The sequence below is a fragment of the Pinus tabuliformis genome, chromosome 6 (assembly GCF_031772625.1).
Source record: "Pinus tabuliformis cultivar Carrire ecotype Pingquan chromosome 6, CPIR1, whole genome shotgun sequence".
Classification (NCBI taxonomy): Eukaryota; Viridiplantae; Streptophyta; class Pinopsida; order Pinales; family Pinaceae; genus Pinus; species Pinus tabuliformis.
The window spans coordinates 794,565,638-794,587,966 of record NC_142292.1 but is presented as its reverse complement, the minus strand read 5'-3'; the positions used below and the strand labels follow the sequence as shown (position 1 = coordinate 794,587,966).

Here is a 22,329-nt window from a genome sequence, read left to right as displayed (position 1 = left end):
GATGATAAATACCATTAATTCTTACTATGAGTAATAATATTAATGGTTTACTCTTGTCAATACTTACAAATTTAAACTTATATTAGTTAACTAACATAACTACATTAATAAATGTGTTTCATATAATGTTAGCTTATTTGAATGTATTATGACACATATTATAATTATTAGAGGTGATATTATAGTAATACTTTGTTCACCTAATTAATAAACAACATCATTTTAAATTCTCTAGTACTAAAAAAAATGCAAACATAATTCTTGAAACTATATGAAACTTTTTATTTTTTATTTTTTTCCATGAGAAAAGAACTAAACATTCTTACATTAATCATAAAATGTCTTACATGATCTTAGTTCATGATCTAGTCAATATGCTTGTGTGTTGTCCAACAACATACTTCTCATTTTCTCTTATTTAACTACATTGGATATCTCATCAAATTTGAAAGAGAAAAATTTAATTTTAAATGTTTCTACAAACTTTCACATGTTACAATTTAACTAATTTGTGTTATACTTTGGATCGCATAACTTATAGTTGTTTCAATTTCCAATAGAATTGAATCATACACATTATAAGTGAGGAAAACAAATTAATATCTTTCTTGGCCCTATACAGTTGCAGCTAAAGAATATAAATACAAATTACTTGTTCTTATGTCTTATCGATGCTACTCAATATTATATTGAAATAACTATTTTCCACTCAATTTATGCACAACTTCATAGGCTTACTAGTTTTTGTTTCTTGTAAATCCCACTTAATATTATACTCGTGAAAGGTTTCTACTCAAATTATCTGCAATTTTGCGGACTCCGTATTATATTGAAAGGCTTACTCAAGTTTTGTGCAATTGTAGGCGCCTCCTGGAATATGAATACACTGATTTTTTTCTCGCACGAATGAATCACAGTGTAGCCTGTCAAGATGTAAGCCAGGTCCCTGAGGTGCCCCCATTAGTGAAGCTATAGTAGTTTTTCATATGTGGAGATGAAAGATATCCTGTCACAATGTAAGCTAGGTCCCTGAGAGGCCTCATTAGTGAACTGATAGTAGTTGTGCATCCGTGGAGATGAAAGATCTCTGCTTAGACCTCACACATTCCAAATTCACTCTCCTCGATAAAATATTGTATTTAAAAAGTATCAAAAATTCCACATTAAATTCAAATTGAAATTGAAACACATTCCAAAAGCATAGAACCAGAGAAGACTGTGCCAAGATTATTTCATAAAATACGTACTATTTACCGCTTACCATTTATCGAATACCAAAGAAATTCAATCACATTCCAAATAAAATACGTACTATTTACGGCTTACCATTTATCGAATACCAAAGAAATTCAAGCACATTCCAAATTTAAGTGAAGAGAATTTCTCGAAAAGAATCTCAATGTTTTACCCAACTGCTTTGCAGGAGAATTTCAAGAAGAGCATCTCAAGCTTTTTCGTTATATACGTTGATCCGCTACTTTAAGGATCACAACTTTTTTGAAATACACGAGGGATGGCCTAAAAATAGATGAAGTTGTTAGTGAAGGTAAAGAAATAAATACCGTCAATTATATTGAATGCGTGAACAATAAATACCCTGTCAATTATATTCTAATTCGAGGAGGAGATCAAACCCCTACAGGGATTCTAATCTACCATCCAAATGCTTGACAAAACTTTGGAGCATGTTGAACATGATTAAGATGATGAGCGTGGATAGGGTTGCAGAGCTACGTCGATTAGGGTTGTAAAGTTACACTTACCTAGATGATAATGGCAATTAAATATAAACAATTTCTAATAAATAATCCTTAAATGTGATGTTAGGAAAGCCTTTTTAATGCATTAAGAAAAGAGATAAAAAGTCAACAAATAAACACATGAACTATACTTTATATTAATAAAATACCGAGATATATAGTCATAGTAATATGCCTTTAGTTGGAAAATTACTATGTCTTGGAGAAAATAATATATAAAATTGAAAACAATATATCTTTAAAAAGATAATAATGCAATTAAAAATAATATAAATTATTATAATTAGGTTAGTGATAAAACTTTTATCAATAATTTAAAAATAGAGATATCAAAACTTGTCATGACTCCAAAGGAGTATATTAGATAGCATGCAATCCTAGTTTTAATGCATTTATGAATATTATAATATAAGTTTCTGATTCTAACTAGAATGTTAATGTCACCTATATGGAGAAGAGTTTGGTAAAATAAGTATTAAATGTGACATTGGAGTTTGGTAAAATATGCATCAAATTGTTATAATTGAGAAAAAATAAATTATATAAGTTAGAAAAGTTTAAAAGAGAGTAAAATGAATTTTAAATTAATATGTAATTTAAATGAAAAAAAATACGATTTAAACTTCAATCAAACTTAATATTAAAAGATATATAAACATAAATTTTATAAAATACATAAATATAAATTTTATAGCAATGACATATTCTCCTAGAAATATGTAATTAGCATAAAGTTTAGTACCTTAAATAAAAAGTAAATAAATATCTCAAATAAGTTAAAATAATAATGATTAAATAAGAGATGATTTAGAATTATAAACTCATAAGGAGCTAACTGGTGGAGCTTCCATGAGGTAATGGTCATTAAAATGAGCGCACACTTGGTAGGATTAATTTACGCAACAAGTTGTTGATTGTAGTGAGCTTGTGAGGTTGATTTTTTTTCTTTTTCTTTTTTCTAGAATGAATATTGTATATCCATCTAGTATAGTTAAGAAGCATAAAGGTAAAATCTAGATAGAGTTAAACAACAACTAATCTGAGTGTCAAATTTCCAAAAGCCCTCATCCCACCATTATGATTATGGAACATAAAATTACATATCTAAAATGAAGTCACATTCTAAAAGGCTAAGGCATCAAAGAAAAAACAACATACAACTAATCCTTGTGATCCCCTAATACTCAAAATCCATATGCTATTATAAATCTTTACTACAATATTATTATTTATATATATAATTTATTTAGTAAATTTTTATTTAAAAATCTTAACTAAATCTATTTCCATTCCATCTCATTAAATTGTTGCTATTATTAAGAAATTATTTTTCAAATTTATGAAAATTAAAAAAAAACCAACCAAATTTTATACTCAAACAATTTCAATTAAATTATAATTAAAGAAAAAACTAATATCTACTCCAAAATAAAATAAAATGTACCGTCAACATTGAAGCTAAATTAAGAAAGCAATAACAAGTATAAAAAAGGAAAGAATCTAAATTGAAAAAAGCAATAGAAAGTATTAAAAAACGCATGAATAATAGAAAGTTTTGAGACAAGAAAAAACAAGAATCAAAAGTGGGGTGTGCTTGTCAAGGGGATAGAGAGTATTTAAAAAATAGAAAGTATTGAAGTGGGGTGTGCTTGTCAAGGGGATAGAGAGTATTTAAAAAATAGAAAGTATTGAAGTGGGGTGTGCTTGTCATGGCGATAGAGAGTATTTGAAAAAAAGAAAGCATGAACCTAAATAGAAAGTATTGAGAAAAAAAGCAGGAATGTGTTAATTGATAAGCTGTTGGTAATTGGTCTCAGCTGTAATGGGTGGTACAAGTATCCGTTGTAAGAAAGTCTATATATATATAGACATTCAATCTCACAGAATTTCAAACATATGTCTCCTCCTCCCTCCTTTATTCATCGCCTACTATGTCTGCGGGGTTGGCTGTCTCTGTGTGCTTTCTCTATCCATGGTCTATTATGTCTGCGAGGTTGGTTGTCTCTGTGTGGTATGGTGTTTGGTTTAGTATGTCTGCAAGATTGGTTCTCTGTGTGGTAGGGTGTTTAAGTCTGTCTGTGTTTTTGAGTCATGTGGGTTTATGCGAGAGAGGAGGAAGACGCAACTCTATTGGTATCATTTTTGTTTTTCTGGGAGAAAACATCTTCAAAGGCAAGGCAGGGCAGGGCAATTGGGCTTGACATTCAGGTACATATAATTATTTCATAAGATTGAGAAGCAATTATTATCTACTTACTTTCTTACCTTTTGTATTAAAATTTCCCTGCTCTGAAGATGACAACTGCCATTGGAACTCTGTTTATTTGTGTTGTTATTATTTCATTTGTTTTCTGTTATGGGAAACAATTTCATTGAAATTTCATTCATTTTCATAAAAATAGCAATGGCCACTTGAACTCTGTTTTATTTGCTGGTACTGTTGTAACTGCTATTTGAATTTTGTTTAATTTGTTGTTGGTATTGTTCAAACCCTGCTTCAATATACAATTCCAGTTATGTAGAAATAGCTCCATCTTTGTTCAAACCCTATTTCAATGTGCAACTTCGGGTATACTGAGATGGCTCTAGCTCTTTTCCTCTCAGTGATTTAACTAGGTTTACTAAATATAGCTTCTCGTTAACCCCAAATTTTGGGTGTTTTAACATATTTGATTTTCTATTAACCGTATTGCACCATCATTAAATCAAGTTTATATATAGCTTTTCGCTAACCCAATTTTTGGGTGTTTTAACATATTTGATTTTCTATTAACCGTGTTGCATCCTCATTAAATCAAGTTTTTCGTTTATCCGAACTAATTTAGTATAAGTTGCGTTCCTTGGGAATGACTGGTATTCTTCCTTCAGATTAACCCTAAATTCTTAGCAATGACTGGTATTTTGAATGACTGATGTTCTTCCATTAGATGAACACTAATTTAATTAATATATTTCGTAGTTAATTTAAGAATCCTGTTCAACTTGTGTTTATCAGTTAATCCTTTCGGTTCATTAATTTCAACTGCATGTTCCTTTAAGTTCAACTGCATGTTCTGCTCTGCTCTACTCTGTCTTGCTTTACTTAATAGGAATGAGAAATTTATTGCAGTTGTGTGTACTTGTAATATGGCCTTTTTAGCCTTGTCATCATAAAGACTAGCATCTTCATTATTTTCCTTTAATTGAGGCTTTTTCTTGATGCATATTGGAAGGTGGGAACCGTTATTGGAAAGCTTGAGGTCATTAGATCTAGGATCATCGATCCCCAACCAGGAATGCTAGGTTATGAGCGGGGTTTACTCCGCCTGCAAACATTACATGGCACATTGCCATACCCTTTTTCATTAACGCATGCTGGGCACATTGCCATGCCTTTTTTCATTAACACTTGTAGGGCACATTGCCATGCCCTTTTTCATTAACGTGGATTGCATATCGTTTTGCATATCTTGGAGGGACCTTTGTTTTTTTTATCAAATCTGCATGAATTTCCAATTGGGCGATCAATCTCAATCTTAATGTCATTCTCACTTCTTTGCTCGTTTTCGTCTTGTGCTTCATGTGTGTGCGATTCTTGAAAATGGACGTGACCACTGACCACTATCGTGATGCGTTTAGAGTGACCCGTCATGTGACCATGAAACCATACCCAGAACCGAACAGAAATGAGAGTACCGCTCTGCACACTGCCAACTGCTCTTAGAATTCCTTGGCGGACAATACATTCTCTCATTGCTGTCCAATCCCTCATATTCTTTCTCCTTTACTGATAAATCATTAGAAGCTCTGGGCCTCTCGCTTTTTCTCCTATAGTCATGACTTGAGCTCTCCACTATTTAGCTAATGTTACCGCTGGTTAAACCCTACCTCTAGGCGCACACAGATATGTTTTAATTTAGTTTTTATTCAAACCCAATTTAACCATGCTTTTATTAAATTTCTTGGCTTTTTATTAACCCAGTTTAAGTATGCTTATCTTAAATTTATTTTTTCGTTAAACCTCTTGCATCCCGCCCTATTAAATTATGTTTTTTCATTTAAATCCACACTAATTTTTCATTAAACCTCCTGCATCCTGCAAATTAAATCACTTTTTTCCTTTTCAATCCACACTTGTTAGTTTGACTACCGTCGCTAATCAGCATGTTTATAATTTAGTCCAGTTGTGGGTTCCCCCGCAGTTTTAAACCGGCGATCATTAGTTTCACCGCCGCCCTCTTCTATGAAATCAGATATTCAATTTTTAAATTGAATCTGGTGATATAATGTTGTTTTAATCGTGCAAATATTTCTAAAGGTTGTAATTGAATTGGTTGCGATAATGGATGAGAATGTTGCTACGAGATATTTAATTTATGCATTATATTATATCTCGCATTTGTTGAAAAAGAGTCTATATGCACATTAAATCTCACTATTTCAAACATATTTCTCCTAGGGCATGGCCTGGTATCTCTGCGGGTTTGGCTGTCTCTGCGTGGTATGGTGTCATTCCTCTGCACTATTATGTCTGCGAGGTTGGATGTTTTTGTGGGGTTTGGTGTTGGCTCTCTCTGTGTGGTATTGGTGTCTGAGTCTGTCTGTGTTTGAGTCATCGCTGTCTCTGTGTGGTATGGTGTCTGAGTCATGTAGTGTATGTGAGAGGAGGAGGCAACTCTATTTGTATGATTCCTTGGAGAAATCTGAGTCTGTCTGTGTTTGAGTCATCGATGTCTCTGTGTGGTATGGTGTCTGAGTCATGTAGTGTATGTGAGAGGAGGATGAGGAGGAGGCAACTCTATTTGTATGATTCCTTGGAGAAATCTGAGTCTGTCTGTGTCTGAGTCATCGCTGTCTCTGTGTGGTATGGTGTCTGAGTCATGTAGTGTATGTGAGAGGAGGATGAGGAGGAGGTAACTCTATTTGTATGATTCCTTGGAGAAAACAACTTCAGGGGCAGGGCAATTGGATTTGGTTCATCCCTTGGAGTTACTTAGGTTTCTGACATTCAAGTATATTTCATCTGATCTCTGGTATGAGTCATGTAGTGTATGTGAGAGGAGGATGAGGAGGAGGCAACTCTATTCGTATGATTCCTTGGAGAAATCTGAGTCTGTCTGTGTTTGAGTCATCGCTGTCTCTGTGTGGTATGGTGTCTGAGTCATGTAGTGTATGTGAGAGGAGGATGAGGAGGCAACTCTATTTGTATGATTCCTTGGAGAAAACAACTTCAGGGGCAGGGCAATTGGATTTGGTTCATCCCTTGGAGTTACTTAGGTTTCTGACATTCAAGTATATTTCATCTGATCTCTGGTATGAGAAGCAATTCTTTAATTATCTACTTTCTTTTTGTATTGAAATTTCGTTTTTCTTTCATTTTGTATTGAAATTTCGTTTTTATTTCATTTTGTTTGAACTTTGTTATATTTCATCTGATCTCTGGTATGAGAAGCAATTCTTTAATTATCTACTTTCTTTTTGTATTGAAATTTCGTTTTTCTTTCATTTTGTATTGAAATTTCGTTTTTATTTCATTTTGTTTGAACTTTGTTTTATTTGTTGTTACTATCCATTTGGATTCTGTTTTATTTGTTGTGGCTAACCCTGCTCTAATGTACATTTCCAGGTACGTAGACTTGTCTCCGTCTCTGTTCAAACCCTATCCCAATGTATAATTGCAGATATGGTGAGATGGCTCTAGCTTCTCGTTTAATCACAATTACTCTGCTCTAATGTGCAATTCCAGGTATTTAGAAATGGCTCCGTCTTTGTTCAAACCCTATTCCAATGTATAAATCCAGATATGAGATGGCTCTAGCTTTTCTTTAACCCAAGATTTGGGTGTTTTGATTTTCTATTAATGATATTGCATCATCATTAAATCAACTTCCACGTGTAACCCAACTGTGTTGGTATAAGTCGTCTTCCTTAGGAATGACTGGTATTCTTCCATAAATTTAACCCTAATTTTGTCAGCATATTTCTTAATTAATTAGTCTGTTTACCATGTATTTATCCGTTAATCCCTCTGGTTCATCAATTTGCTTCCTCAGTTTAATTACATGTTCTACTCTGCTCTACTCTGGTTTTGATGTTCTACTCTGCTCTACTCTGGTCTTGATGTTCTGCTCTGGTTTACTCTGTCTTGCTAATAGGAATGAAATTGCGTTTGCCTAATAGAAATGAAACGCTTATTGCATTGCTTCCTCTGTAAGTTTAATTGCATGTTCTGCTCTGCTCTACTCTGTCTTGCTTTGGTTGATACGAATGAATATACTCTGCCCGATAGAAATGAAAAGCTTATTGCAGGCGGCTGCACTTGTAATAAGGCATTTTATGCTCGTCATCGTAAATACCACTAGCATTTTCATCAATTTCCTTCAATTCACGCTTCGTCTTGATGCATTTTCGAAGCTGGGAAGCTGGGAATCATAGATGGAAAGCGTTTGGGAACCATTATTGTAAAGCTTTAGAGGATCCTCGGCCCCCAACCTCGAATGCTGCGTTTTGAGCTGTGTTTACTGCACATTGCCATGCCCTTTTTCATTAACATGGATTACATATCGTTTTCCCTCTTCTTGGTCTCTGGGATCTTGTCTTTTTATCAAATCTGCTTGAATTCCCAATTGGGTGATCAATCTCGATCAATCCCAATCTTATCGTCATTCTCACTTATTTCTTCTTCTGATCCATTCTCAAACAGCTGCATAAGAAATGCTATATTTCGAATCTGATAACCTGAACAGTGAATACCTGATAGATGTTCAATCTTGCCAAACTATGAACTCAACTTTAATCCTACATTGACACCTTTGCACAAACTTTAATTCTACAATGACAACTTTGCACTTTACTTCTACAATGATAACTTTGCACTTTGCAGCTACTGTGTAAACAAAAATACAATCTTACTGATTTTTTACTGTGGCAACATGTAATAAGTCGTTATCACGGTGAGGATATAGCAGTATAACTATGAGACGTTTTTATGTTTATCTTTTAGATGTGATAATTTATTGTTTGAGAAGATTGTCCTTTTTATTATTTAGAACGTTGTTTTCTATATATGAATGCATTCATAGTTCTCAGAATTTTTTTACACTCAACTCAAAGTTACCCTTCGAAGAAAAACCCACCAAATTTAAGACAATCAATCAAAAAAGCCTCACAATTAAACTGCGCGAAAGATCCCACCAAATATAGGATAAAATCCACATAAAATATTGCCAAAAAAAAAAAAAACGTCATACATCTTCGTTATTTTGAATTCATGGTTTGTATTAGAATTTGTAATTCAACAGGGTGTAATTTTTATGTTCCGTAACTTTTTAATAAGCCAAGTTAGCCTGCTACGTCTAGGATAGTAGTTGGCTCTCCTTTTGGTTGATAGTAGATCTATCCCACCAGACACTGACCAATATTTTAACAAATTTGTGTTACCTTATTTTTTGAGTTTATGTTCTAATGTATTTTAATAATCCAAGTTATGAACTTTCCGAGGCTCGTCACACTTGCTTGCAATCACCAGTACTTTGCCAAGTTTATGTTCCCTGAATTTTTTGAAACTTTGGTTTTCGAATAAGCCAAGTTATTAGATTTCCGAATCTCAGAATTGACTCTGCATTTTCGGTTAGTAGCCCATATATTTGCTTGCTTGCATCTTATATCTGCTTGTTTATGCATGCATTCCAATTAGCATTCTGGATTTCTAGATATTCATGGGAGAATCCATGGTTCTTGACAGTACCCAATTGATATTCATATAAAAGTTTGTTAGCATCTGCATCATGGGCTGTATTTGTTGTATGTTCTGGTAGCTGTCGTTCCGCATTTTTCTCTTGGATATGTCTTAAGCACTTCCTTGAGTTACTGTAATGGATGTATTTGACTCTTTATATTCTCAGCTCTTTCGGTTATTAGTGGACACTGTTCCTTGAATTTGTTCTATCTCGTAATTGATGTATTTGACTCTGCATTCTCAGTTCTTTCGGTTATTAGTGGAAACTTTTGTTTTTTGAATTCATACAATCTTGGGTTTTGCAGTTTGACACAACATGAGAGGGTTATTTATGTCTTCTGTGCATGGACCACAACACTTATACAAGCCAAAGAAATATTCTTGCCAGAGAAAGATTGGTGTCAGACATGAATCTTGCGCGTCCTGCTGCTGTGCAGGCAGGGAATGCCCATAATCACAACCACGAAGAAACTTCTCAGCAGTGTGATTATTATTATAGCTTGTTAGAGACGTTGTTTGGGTCTGGCTAACTGCTAAAGCTTGGTTGACAGCAAATGCTGGTTCTGGGTATGTGTTGGTGTTGCTTCCTTTTAATTACTTCTGTTTTTGGTATGTGTTGCCTCCTTTTAGTTAATTTGTTTGTGTCAAGTGGAATTCATTTCTTTCACACAACTTTTATTCTGTGAAATTTACTGAATTATGTAATCTAATAATAGATATTCTTGATGATCCAGAAAATGTCACCACATATTTAACAAAGCCTGATAGACCTTGCTGGTACGGGGATGTAGAAAAGGAAAATGGAAAAAGTGTTTCAGGTGAAGACCTTACTGGTGGTCATGGGCATAAAAATAAATCGAGGTGATCAGTCATTTGGGTCTTGGCGAGTCTTCCATCTCAATGGGCAAAGAAAGGCCTCCTCAAGAATGTGAGAGGTGATATGGGTGATGCATGTTCTTTGGTGATGATCCATCTCAGACATGACTTGAGTTCCCATGCTTGACTGACCATCTAAGATAAAAATAACCCCACTTTCTCTGCTTGCTGTGTTTTCAATTGAAAATTTAGCATAATCGAGTAGAATCCTTCTCAACATATTTTCTAAATATACATCTCAACAAATGAAATTTTTATCAATATAATTGCTAGCAAATCGAAGTTTATCACATATCAGAATGCATGTTTAATTTCAGTCTCAAGGAACATTGCATAAAATCATCTCTCAGGCTCACCAAGCTGCTTACCTTGAATACTCTGATTCACTGAAGCGTTCTTGTTTTTAATTCATCATGTGCTGATTATTCCATTGTCCCAAAAATTGTGGAAACTGTATTAGCTCCTGTTTGCTCTCCTTTCACATGCTTCAATACAAGAGCGATAGAGGCTGGATAAGATTAGTTATCTATAGCCTTTATTATTAATATGGATGGGACAATTATTCTATATCCACACCATGGTCATTTTAAGCTTCAGATTATACACAATGTCTATCTTTATCTTTATTTTATGTTCGACTTTACAGACTAAGTTGGTCATCTAGAGTTTCAACCTACTCAGACACATCTGCAGTTAATTCCTGTAATTATGGTTTCTGTACACTGAGATATATCACTGTTTCTCCATCTCTTCATGTGCTATTCATCTATTTAACTATTTTTGATAGTTTTCTGCTCATGTTTCTCCATCTCTTCACAAAGTCTCCACAACAATCTGTATAGCAAGAGATCTTGGAGGCTATCTAACCCTGCTTTGCCACTGAATATTTCTTCTTCTCCATGGTATAACAGTCTGAGTTGCCCCATGAACAACAGTAGCTTCTTACTGAACTCTTGTACAAAAGAGATTTCGATAGCTGAACAACAATCGGGATTATTAAACGAATTAGTTACATCGATTTTAAGCGAAGAATAATGCCCAGAATAGTACGCTGAGAGCTGATACTATGAGCCCTTAGCTTTTTACTCGGAGTTGCACGTGTAGTTTTCCACGTGTAGTTTTCCATATAAATAATAGATCTTTTTCTTCTACAATTTATCTGCAAATTACTATGTTTCTAATCACAATGCATAAACCCCTATTGATTTTCCTTTAAGTTCACTCTGATTCCCTAGAATAATATTTGAAACACTCAAACAGATTAGCAATTCCTAAAATAAACAATGCTATCTTCACTTAATTTCATTTCTCATGTGAAGTATCTATTATCATCTCATTTTCTGTCTAACCATTCTTTTGTACGGATATTGTTTAAATATCCGTATCCGTTGAAGGAAAGTCTATATATATACATACATTCAATCTCACAGAATTTCAAAAATATGTCTCCTCCTCCCTCCTTTATCTATGGCCTGCTTTGTCTGCGGGGTTGGCTGTTACAGAATAAGATAAGCTAAGCCGTTGGTCTCAGCTGTAATGGGTGGTTCAAGTATCTGTTGAAAGAAACTTTATATATATATTTATATATTCAATCTGACAAAATTTCAAACATGTCTCCTCCTCCCGCCTTTATCTATTTCTACCGGGTTGGCTGTCTCTGTGTGGTATGGTGTCCTTCCTCTATACATGGCCTATTATTTATGTGAGGTTGGCCGTCTTTGTGTGGTATGGTGTTTGCAAGGTTGGCTATCTCTGAGTGTTATGGATGTCTCTGTGTGGTATGGCGTTTGCAAGGTTGGCTATCTCTAAGTGTTATGGATGTCTCTGCGTAGTATGGTGTTTGAGTCTGTCTGCGTTTTTGAGTAATGTGAGAGAGGAAGAGACAACTCAATTGCTATCATTCTTTGGAGAAAACAACTTCTATTGCTATCACTCTTTGGAGAAACAACTTCGGAGGGCAGGGAAGTTGGATTTGGTTCATCCTTAGGAGTTACTTAAGGTTTTTGACATTCAGGTACATATTATTATTTCATCTGACCTCTGATATGAGAAGCAATTTCTTTATTATGTTTTCTTTATTATGTACTTTCTTTCTTTATGCATTGAAATTTCCTTGTGATGAAGATAGCAACCGCCATTTGAACTCTGTTTTATTTGTTGTTGTTATTATTTCATCTGATCACTGTTATGAGAAGCAATTTCTTTATTATCTACTTTCTTTCCTTATCTATTGAAATTTCCTTTCGCGTGATGAAGATAGCAATCGCCATTTGAACTCTGTTTTATTTGTTATTACTATAGGAAACCGCCATGTGAACTTCGTTTTATTTCTTGTTGCTATTATCCAAACCCTGTTCCAGTGTACAATTCCAGGTATGTAGAGATGGCTCCAGCTCTTTTCCTCTCAGTTATTAACCAGGTTTAATAAATATAGCTTCTAACCCAATTTCTGGGTGTTTTAACATATTTGATTTTCTATTAACCATACTGAATCATCATTCAATAAATCTTTGCCTTTAAGCGAACTGTTTTAGTATAAGTCGCCTTCCTTAGGAATGACTGGTATTCTTCCATTAAATTAACTCTAATTTAGTTAGTGCATTTCTTAATAATTAGCCTCTGTTTACCCTCGTTTATCTGTTAATCCCTCCGGATCATTTAATTTGCTTCCTCTGTAATCCCTCCGGTTTATTTAATTTGCTTCCTCTGTAAGTTTAAGTCGTCCATGTTATGCTCTCATTTACTCTGTCTTCCTTCGCTTAACAACAGCGAAAAACTTTAACTGCATGTTCTGCTCTGATTTACTCTCTCTTGCTTTGCGTAATAAGAATGAAAAACTTATTGCATGTGGGTGCACTTGTAATATGGCCTTTTTAGCTTCGTCGTCCTAAAGACTAGCATCTTCATCAATTTCCTTAATTTCAGGATTCTTCTTGATGCATTTTGGAAGCTTGGAACCATTATTGAGAAACTTGAGGTCGAGCTCGGAACCATTATTGGAAAGCTTGAGGTCATCAGATCTAGGATCCTCGGCCCCCAACCTCAATTGCTGTGTTTTTAGCAGTGTTTACTCCACGTGCAAGCATAAAAGGGCACATTGCCATATCATTTTCCTCTGGGATTTTCCTTGTTCCGTCTTCTTGGTCTGTGGGATCTTTGTCTTTTTATCAAATCTGCTTGAATTGGGTGATCAATCTCAATCTCTTAGCCTCATTCTAACTTCTTTCTTCTCATTCGTCTTGTGCTTCATGTTTGTGCAATTCTTGAAGATGGCTCCGCATGTGTCCAACAAACCATTCCCAGAACTGAACCAACAGAAACGAGTACTCCTGCTCTGCACACTGCCAGCTGCTCTTAGAATTCCTTGGCGGACAATACATTATATTAATCACATTGCTATCCAATCCCTCGTTATCTTTCTCCTTCACTGATAAATCATTAAGTGGTCTGGGCCTTTCGAGCTCTGTTCTTTTCTCCTGCAGTCATAGCCGTGAGCTCTGTTCTATTTTGGGTAATGTTGCCCCTGCTCAAACCCTACCCGAAGTTACAACTATGAGTACGCAAAGATGTGTTTAATTTAGTTTTTATTAACCCATTTTAACCCTGCTTATATTAAATTGAATTTATAGGTACGCACAACTGTATTTAAATTTGGCTATCATTTACCAAATTTAAATATGTTTATATTAAGTTATATTTTTCATTAAACCTCCTGCATATTAAATTAATTTTTTTGACTACCCTAGGTAATCTTCGTAGGATGAATCGAATCAGGGTGTTTATAATTTAGTCAGTTGTGTTTATAATTTAGTCAGTTGTGTTTCCTTCCGGACACTCTGTTTTAGGAATTTTGATATTAAAATATTAAATTAAATGGGTTGATATGAAATTAATTGAAGATGATTGTAGTGTAATTTTTTGGATTTTTGTACTGGAATTTGGTAGAAAAAAATTGAGGTGAAATCTTTATTTGTATCATTTAAAAATAGATGGCACTTCTATTGTGCAACGGTTACTTATCAAGTTTGTGATTTCAATAAATTTTTGTTGGAATTTAGAGAAATTAGACGGGAAAAACTCAAACTTCCAAAAAATAGCATTAAAAACAACTCCAAACTAATAAAAAGTATTCATTTTATTTCCTCTGACCCTTTTTTCCTCTTTATATTCCTCTTTATTCTTCCCTTTATTGATTTTCATTAGACAAGATTACCCTCTCTTTTTATTCATTTTAATTCATGTATTCATTATCAATTTTTGTCATATATTTTTACTTGTTTTATTATTATTATTATTATTATTATGATTGTTGATCCCTTTTGTTATTGTATTATATTTTTTAGTATATATTTTTTGGTATGATTATTGTAATGACCCTGGTAATTCGTAAATCTGGATATTACTATAGTAAAAACTGTGAAGTGGTTATAGTAAAAACTGTGAAGTGGTTACTCATTGTTTGAATGACATTATTAATGAAAAGTTGATTATTGAATTATGTTACATATGTATGTTCTTGAAAATGCTGGCAACTTCCTGAAGGAGGATTTCTATTTTTAGTGAATCAGTTTTAAAACTGATGCAACTGCTTCTCACCCAAGGAAAGTCCTGGGAAGGAAAAGTCTCTGGGTTGTTGAGGAACAGGCAGAGAGAGAGGAATTCCATGGGAGAGCAGAGAAAGAAAAGAGGTTAAGTCTGGTAATGACCAGATAACCTGGATAGTAAAAGAAAAGGTTAAGTCTGGTTGTGACCAGATAACCCAGCACAGTAGTGCATGAGTCTTGTTGAGGGCTGCAGGCCTGCAAGACGGCTCGGGGGGAGAATCCAGTGCAAGTGGATCTCAAGGTTGGGAGGTTAAGAGCAAAGCTATTACAGGTGACTTCTGCAAGTAAGGACATCGATAACAGAATAACCAGGTACGCATTCTCTGAACTAGCTAGCAATTAAGAACAGGTACAGAGGAGGACAGACTGGTTGCAGAACTTATCTTACTGTCATTAGTTACTGTAGTATGTCAATCAGATAATGCATACATTTCTGAATGTTAGATATGTTAATATAAGACTATGGTCACCTATAGATACTGCATCAATAGCCTACGGTTGCATAGTCAACATAATGCGCTCAGAACAGAGTTAGTTCTTAGAGCTGCTGTAGAAGTATGTGACTGTATCAATAACAGTAAAGTAAACTAGAGAGTAGAAACAAGATAAAACTTAGGAAAGGTCTAGATATGCCTGGTAGGAAACCAGGTTATATAATACAGTAACTTGCACGGAACTAGTACTTGTATATAAGCAACGACATTGTATAAACCAAGATAATGGAAAACAAATGAAACTGTGTGGAGAAACCGTGAAATAGTACTGTGGAAATATATATGAATGGCCGAGAACGAAAATGCTGCAACTACATAACATGGCCGAAAGCGAAATGTTGTTATATACATACATGGCCGAAACCCAAATGCTGTAAACACACAGAAGGGCTGAACCCATATGCCGTGTGTATATATATTTTCGTTATACGGCATGGCATGAAACAATATTGTAAAAACATGAAAAGATATACAAGAATACTACAGCATAGTAATATGTCAACATGAAAACAGAATGGCAATAACGATGTTCAGCATGCGTGTCGAGATTGCATGGACAGACCCCTAACGAGGGTTACCATAGGTTACACGCATTACCAGACCCATAAGAGGGTTTTATATCAAGTCTATTCACATTAGCAGACCTGGGTAGGGTTGCAAATCCATGTGACAGACCTGCTAACAATTAACATAACAGAACCGGAGCAAAACGAATGCATTATTACCAGATAAGTCAATGACATCAGACTTATAATCTACAATTCAACATATAGTAAACTGATATTCAGGGTCATTGTAAGGACTGTCGCGAGGAGGTAGACGCTACACTCAGCATCCGAGTGCAGGACTACCTCAGCATCGCATTAAGGAGCCATATAAATAAAATGGAAAACTGTATAGACTGAACTAAATACATGTGAACTATCTCAGCGTCGCAACAGAAATACTTATATATATAAATGAAAACCGTGCAGAATGAACCATGTACATGTAAAAACCCCAAGAATTATACTATGTTATTATGCACTGAGGTAAACCTTTAAGGTTCCCGAATCTGCAGCATAGACAGAAAATGAACATACAGTAGCGAACCCAGTACATAAGTCTCCACATGCACTGTCTAGGAATATCAAATTAACCATTCGGAAATATGGTATAAGCTGGGAAGCGAAAGTAAGTAATCATTAATAGAAAACAACAAAACATGTACACGGCCAAGAGAGGTCCGGCTTAGAGGACAGTGGCAAATCACAGTATCATAAAAACTATATATGTATTCATTCAAAGACTCAGTGAAACTCCTGAGAGTTTTCCAAATATACATCCGATAACATCTTAACACCTGAGGGACAAGCCCCAAATTAATTGAACTAAACACAGTAAATGGCATGAACGCTAGTGTACCTATTCAAACCTTAAAGGCCGCAAGACAGACCGGCTTGAGGAGACTGGCCGTATAGACGAAGTCAGGGTTTGAGAGAGATCATTGAACCTGAAACAGGTAGCAGTAATAAACCCTGCCTCAGCTCGAGGTGTTTCACACAGTAAATCATAAACTGTTAAACCGGGAAAAGGATTATTGCCATACCTATAGATTTCGTTAAAAGGTCCGAACCCTTCTGCACACGGTAGGAAAGCTGCGGAGAACCTGTACATAACCCTCAAGACGTTATTCATGCTCAGTTAGTATATGGGTTACACATATTAAGGAAAGCTGCAAATTAAACTGACTGTGTTGAGAACGAATAATGACCCCGGCCACTCTTACCTGAGGAGTATCATCGACCACGTAGTAGTTGCAGAGGGTCTGAGGGAGGAGTATAGGAGCTCGGCTGCCGCGGAGTGTTGCAAATGGTCTCTGCCCGAGGAACCCGGTGATTATGTATTGTGTGCCAAACCCTAAACTATCTGGAGCCGTTCGATGAGGAGAATGGATCACCATCGTTGAAGTAGGCGGGAGGTTGTGGCGCGGAATCCAAAGTGGGTCAACTCCCCACTGATCACCTGCCTTCACGTGAACTGGAGCCATCTGGCCACGGTAGAGGGTGAGTTGGGTTATTATCCACGCTCCACCTGGCACACCGTGTAATTAACACCCGAGTATGCCAACGTCATACCATAACATTAAAGTGCTGGTTGCAATCGTTAAGGAACGGAGACCATGACCACAACCTGATATATATTAAGCTTTACATTTAAATAGTTTAAAGGGGTTGAAAGATGGACCCTCATGATAAAATTTTGTTATATATGCATTTAAATATGGAAGATCGTGACAATTATGTTATTCGCTATTAATAATTTTATGTTTTATGTTTTATTTTATTTTTAAATTCACTATTAGTGTTTATATCTATGTATTAAAAAAATAAAATTAATTATCTTTTATTTGTGAATTAATTATTGATTGATTTCTATTTATTTATTTATTTTTCATTTCCGTTAATCAAATAAATAATTAAATAATAATAATAGGTAAATAAATTAGGGAAAGAATGGATAAATTGAGTAAATTATTAATTATTTAGATAAAATAAATCAAATATAACCATTTCATTATATTATAATAATAATATTTTATAAACAAATAAATAAATAAATATTATAATAATAATATTTTATAAACAAATAAATAAATAAATATTATAATAATAATATTTTATAAACAAATAAATAAATAAACATAAATCCATAAAAAATTAGTTAATAAAATAAAAATAATTAATAATTTTTTTAATTATTATTTTTATTTTTTTCAATTTGATTAATCAAATAAATAATAATAATAGGTAAATAAATTAGGGAAGGAATTGATAAATTGAATAAATTATTATTAATTATTATTAATTATTAATTATTTAGACAATTTAAGTCAATATAGCCATTTAATTATATTATAATAATAATATTTTATAAATATATAAATAAATATATTAATAAACAATATAATTCTCCCTCCCTAGTAAAAAGCAGTCGTTTCTTTTTATTTAGTCCCTTTGTGACATGTCTCTTCATCTTATTATGAAGATAAATCACAATGGTTGGTTCTTAATGTGTTGATCAAATATTTTCAATGTGTTTTTTCCGAAAATTTTCATATACAAGAGAGAATATGCTATAAGTAATTGTGTGTAAATATTTCTAAAGATCCCATTTTAATGATGCATAATATTTTTTAATATCTAAAAATTTATGATTTCAGAAGATTTAGAAAGTTTGTAATTTTATAAGTTCCCACGAGATATTCAATATAGTTTGTAATTTATAAGTTCTCACAAGATATTCAATACATGCATAATATTATACTAAATACCTCGCAAAATACATATAAATTCAATTTTTATGTAATCTTATGCTTCATAACTCGGAAAATGGATACAGATTGATTTTTGCCATATAATAATATCCGCGGAAGAGTAACTTTTTATTTTATCATATATGAAATTTAACTTTTTAATAAGTTTCTTTGTTGTTTGTAATTGTGTGCAAGTATTTTAAAGAAATTGTGTGAATTATTATAGATTTTTAAGGGATTTGTAATTTTTTTATTAATTTTAATTTTAGATTTTGAGGATCAAAATCTCTTTTCTATTTTTGAAGTGGTTTGAGATTGAAAAGAGCTTTGCATATCAAGAGGGGTTGAGAGGGATTAAATTTCTTTTTTTTGAAGAAGAAGAAGTTTGAGAGGGAAAAAAGATTTAATTTCTCTCCATATTTGGTAAAGATCCAAAATTATAAATAAATCTAAGTTAGTTTAATTTTCCTTTTAAATAAACTATATTCCACATTAATATTATGAGTGGATACCATTAGTTTATATTTTTATTATTATTTTATTTTTATAAAATTATTATTTTTATTTTTATTTTGACAAAAATTAAAATATTTACATTATATTACATTAATTAACCAAAATATTAAACATTATATTTCGACATCACATTACATTTTTACTATACTAAACCAAAATAAAATTATAACATATCTAAAACCATGTCTCTTCACCAAAATTACAATTACATCATAACTTCTCTAAAGCCAAAATTACTTTATAACATATCTAATCCACCTCTTTGGCTAGAATTGCATTTTAACATCTCTAAAGCAAGAGAGCCCCTCCTTGGACAATAATTAAAAACATTTTTTTTCAAACCACCTAACACTATGATTTAATAACTAAGATTTAACAAATAAGTAGCTTTCATTTATCGTTTAATACCTATCCATAGAAATTTGACCTTTTAAATAAATATAAGGATCCATGTAAACTATCATTAAGTACCTTCATCCTTTTAAATAAGTAGGACGAATTGGTACCAAACAAAAAAAATATTAATAATTATAATTAATATATTTGATTGTATTCAATGGCAATGGGATTCTTGTCAAGTATCAGAATTCATGTTTAATTTCCGTCTTAATGAACATAGCATAAAATCATATGTCAGTGTCACTGAGTTGCTTATTCTGAATACTTTGTATTTCATTGTTCCAAAAATTGGGAAACTCTATGAGCCCCTGTTTGCTCTCCTTTCACATGCTGAGAGTCGAAGAGTGTAGATAAGGTTATTCATCTTTAGTTTTGATTATATGGATGGGAAAAAATTTCTTCTATATCCACACCATCGTCATTTTAGGCTTCAGATTATTCACACAGGAAGTTAGTGCTAAAACTATTACCCTTCAAAACTCTTATCCTTCTTCCTTTTGGAAAATTTTGGTTCCTCCTTTCCATCTGATATTCATTTAGCTAACAATTTTTTGTAGTTTCCTCTTAATTTTTGTCCATCCCTTCACCAAGTCTCTACAACAATCTATATAGGACGAGATCTTCGAGGCTATCTAACCCTGCCTTGTTGCTGAGTATTTCTTCTTGTTTATGTTGTCACAGGTCTAACAATCTGAGTTGCCCCATGAACAACATTGTCTTCTTTTTGAAATCTTGTGCAAAAGAGATTCTTTTAGTTGAACAACAATGAGGACTATTAAATAGAGATAAAGTAGTTACATTGTTTCAAGAGATGAATAATGCCCTTAATAGTACATTGAGAGGTGATGGTATGATCCCTTTGCTTCTACACGGAGTTTCACATTTATTTTTTCCATATAAACCATAGGTCTTTCTCTTCTACAATTTATCTACGAATCACTTCGTTTCTTATCACAATACATAATCCCCTCTTTACATCTTTTTCACTTTGTTTCTTATCACAATGCATAATACCCTCTTTACATCTTTTTCTTTGATTTTCCTTGAATTCCAAAAAGACTTTAAATAAAATATAGTACAATCAAGAGTGACAAGAAACTGGCCGACTGGAAATGATGAAACTATCAACCTCGGTCCCGGAGGAGGGGTGAACCAATCACGGAGCTACAGCGATTAACTTGAGAGCAAAAACTAACATTTACCCCACAGGGGCAGAATTCTCAACACGATGTTTTTTCCCTTTCTTTCTATTGACTTTTATCCAACCATCTTGGGGAGTATGAGCTAAAACAACTTGAAGATTGGAGTTCTCCAACAGGGGGATTTTTTTATTTGATTCAGAAGAGGAGGTCTCATGGACGTGTTTCTGGGAGATTGTTGTGACAGTGGTGTGCGCAGGAGTATCAGTGGATGGATCCATCGTCTGGGGCGCCTGGTCCAGTTTTGCATTGCTCTCCTCATCTTCCAAGCTTGAGGAATCAGAACTCACTGCTGGCGACGAAGGACAAGGGGTCCAACGTTTGGGTTCGGTCTTTGCAAAGTTTCCCTTTTTCAATTTTGCAGGCAGCGATGGGCAAGAATTATGCAGGTGCCCTGTTAGGTGACAGTGGTGGCAGCGGAAGGTAGTGTTCTCATAATCCAGATTCTGGGTCCAAACAAAGTCATTGATCTTGAGAATGATTTGATCTGGAAGTCCTTTGCTTAAATCCAGCTCCACACATATTCTGGCATATGTGTGGAGACCTTTGGTTTCCCTCCAGAAATTTCCCCTAATGAAACTGCCCAAGGTGTTGCCTATGGCTCTATATACAATATTATGCCATAAGTGGGCAGGTAAATTTGGAAGCATGATCCATACAGGTGTCCTGGTAATGATTGCAGTTGCTAGATCAAAATCTAGGAACCAAGGAGTCAAGAAGAGCCCTGCAGTTCCCATGAACCAAGGGCCTTCTTCTAAAGGCTTTTTATAATGCTTACTGTTGTCAAATAGAACAATGAAGTAACCTTTCGAACAGAAATTGATTTTACAATGATGAGTCCAGTTTGCATGGATCCATGCATACAGATCCTGAGATCGTGGCCACAGTCCATTAAATCTGCAAATGATGGCTCTTTCTGCAAATTCTTGAAGTTGAGTTGCAACATCATCATGGGTGATTTCAACAGAGGGGACTTCATCTATCTTATCAACCAAAAATGGCCTAGATTTAAGGATATCCGGGGGTTTGGGGTTCTCAGAGTGTACTACATCTTTGTATGAGAAAGGAGGAGCAGAGGATGACTGTCCCGTTGTGCCTCCTCTCAGACGAAGGGTTACCACCAAAGAGTTGTTCTTGGAATGCTATAAGAAGAGAGGGGAAGAAGGTCTTCAAGTTGCTTGCCTTCAAAGAGAAGTATATGAAGGCTTGAAGGGATCCCAATCCGTCATTCTAGATCCAGTTTGAGATCCAGCACTGGATCTGAAGAACTGACCCAGTGTAGGATGGTTTTGCCTGAAGGCCGAGAAATTTGGATTTGAAAGGAGTCTAAGAAGAGCCTAGACCCAGTGGCAGGGCTTCTTGTGCTTCCGGGAGCAGATCTGCCATGGCGATTTTCCATCTGGGGTGTTAGACCTACAAGATCTTGGCCAATCTGTCGAATGTGAGCCCGATCTGAAGGAGAATTTTTG

General features: G+C 34.3%; 1 protein-coding gene and 1 long non-coding RNA gene across 5 annotated transcripts; one reads left to right on the top strand and one right to left on the bottom strand.

The window, feature by feature from the left end:
• Positions 1-6,083: 6,083 nt before the first annotated feature.
• LOC149261192 (uncharacterized) lies at positions 6,084-13,943 on the top strand. Of its 3 annotated transcripts, XR_016258410.1 has the most exons (6): positions 6,084-7,052; positions 7,366-7,485; positions 9,783-10,044; positions 10,212-10,412; positions 13,279-13,496; positions 13,623-13,939. It is a non-coding gene; the product is annotated as an uncharacterized LOC149261192 (long non-coding RNA). The 3 variants fall into 3 exon arrangements; XR_016258411.1 differs by having other exon boundaries at positions 6,090-7,031; positions 13,279-13,943; XR_016258409.1 differs by having other exon boundaries at positions 6,090-7,052; positions 13,279-13,942.
• A 1,031-nt stretch (positions 13,944-14,974) lies between these two features.
• Positions 14,975-17,603, bottom strand: LOC149261191 (uncharacterized). 2 transcript variants are annotated; one of them, XR_016248406.1, is made up of 4 exons: positions 17,220-17,603; positions 17,040-17,099; positions 16,856-16,943; positions 14,975-16,505 (listed from the first exon to the last, which is right to left on the bottom strand). XR_016248406.1 is itself a non-coding variant. In XM_089381314.1 (3 exons), the coding sequence occupies exons 1-2, from the start codon at positions 17,478-17,480 to the stop codon at positions 17,052-17,054; spliced, it is 309 nt and encodes a 102-aa protein (XP_089237440.1). In that variant the 5' UTR covers positions 17,481-17,603; the 3' UTR covers positions 16,732-16,943; positions 17,040-17,051. The 2 variants fall into 2 exon arrangements, 1 of the variants encoding a protein (XP_089237440.1); XM_089381314.1 differs by lacking the exon at positions 14,975-16,505 and having other exon boundaries at positions 16,732-16,943.
• Between the last annotated feature and the right edge of the window lie 4,726 nt (positions 17,604-22,329).

Coding starts and splice junctions, on each gene's coding strand:
- LOC149261191 (XM_089381314.1), bottom strand. CDS start 17,480: ATGGCTCCAGTTCACGTGAAGGCAGGTGATCAGTGGGGAGTTGACCCA. Junction 17,100..17,219: donor TGGTCGATGATACTCCTCAG/GTAAGAGTGGCC, acceptor GGTTATGTACAG/GTTCTCCGCAGCTTTCCTAC.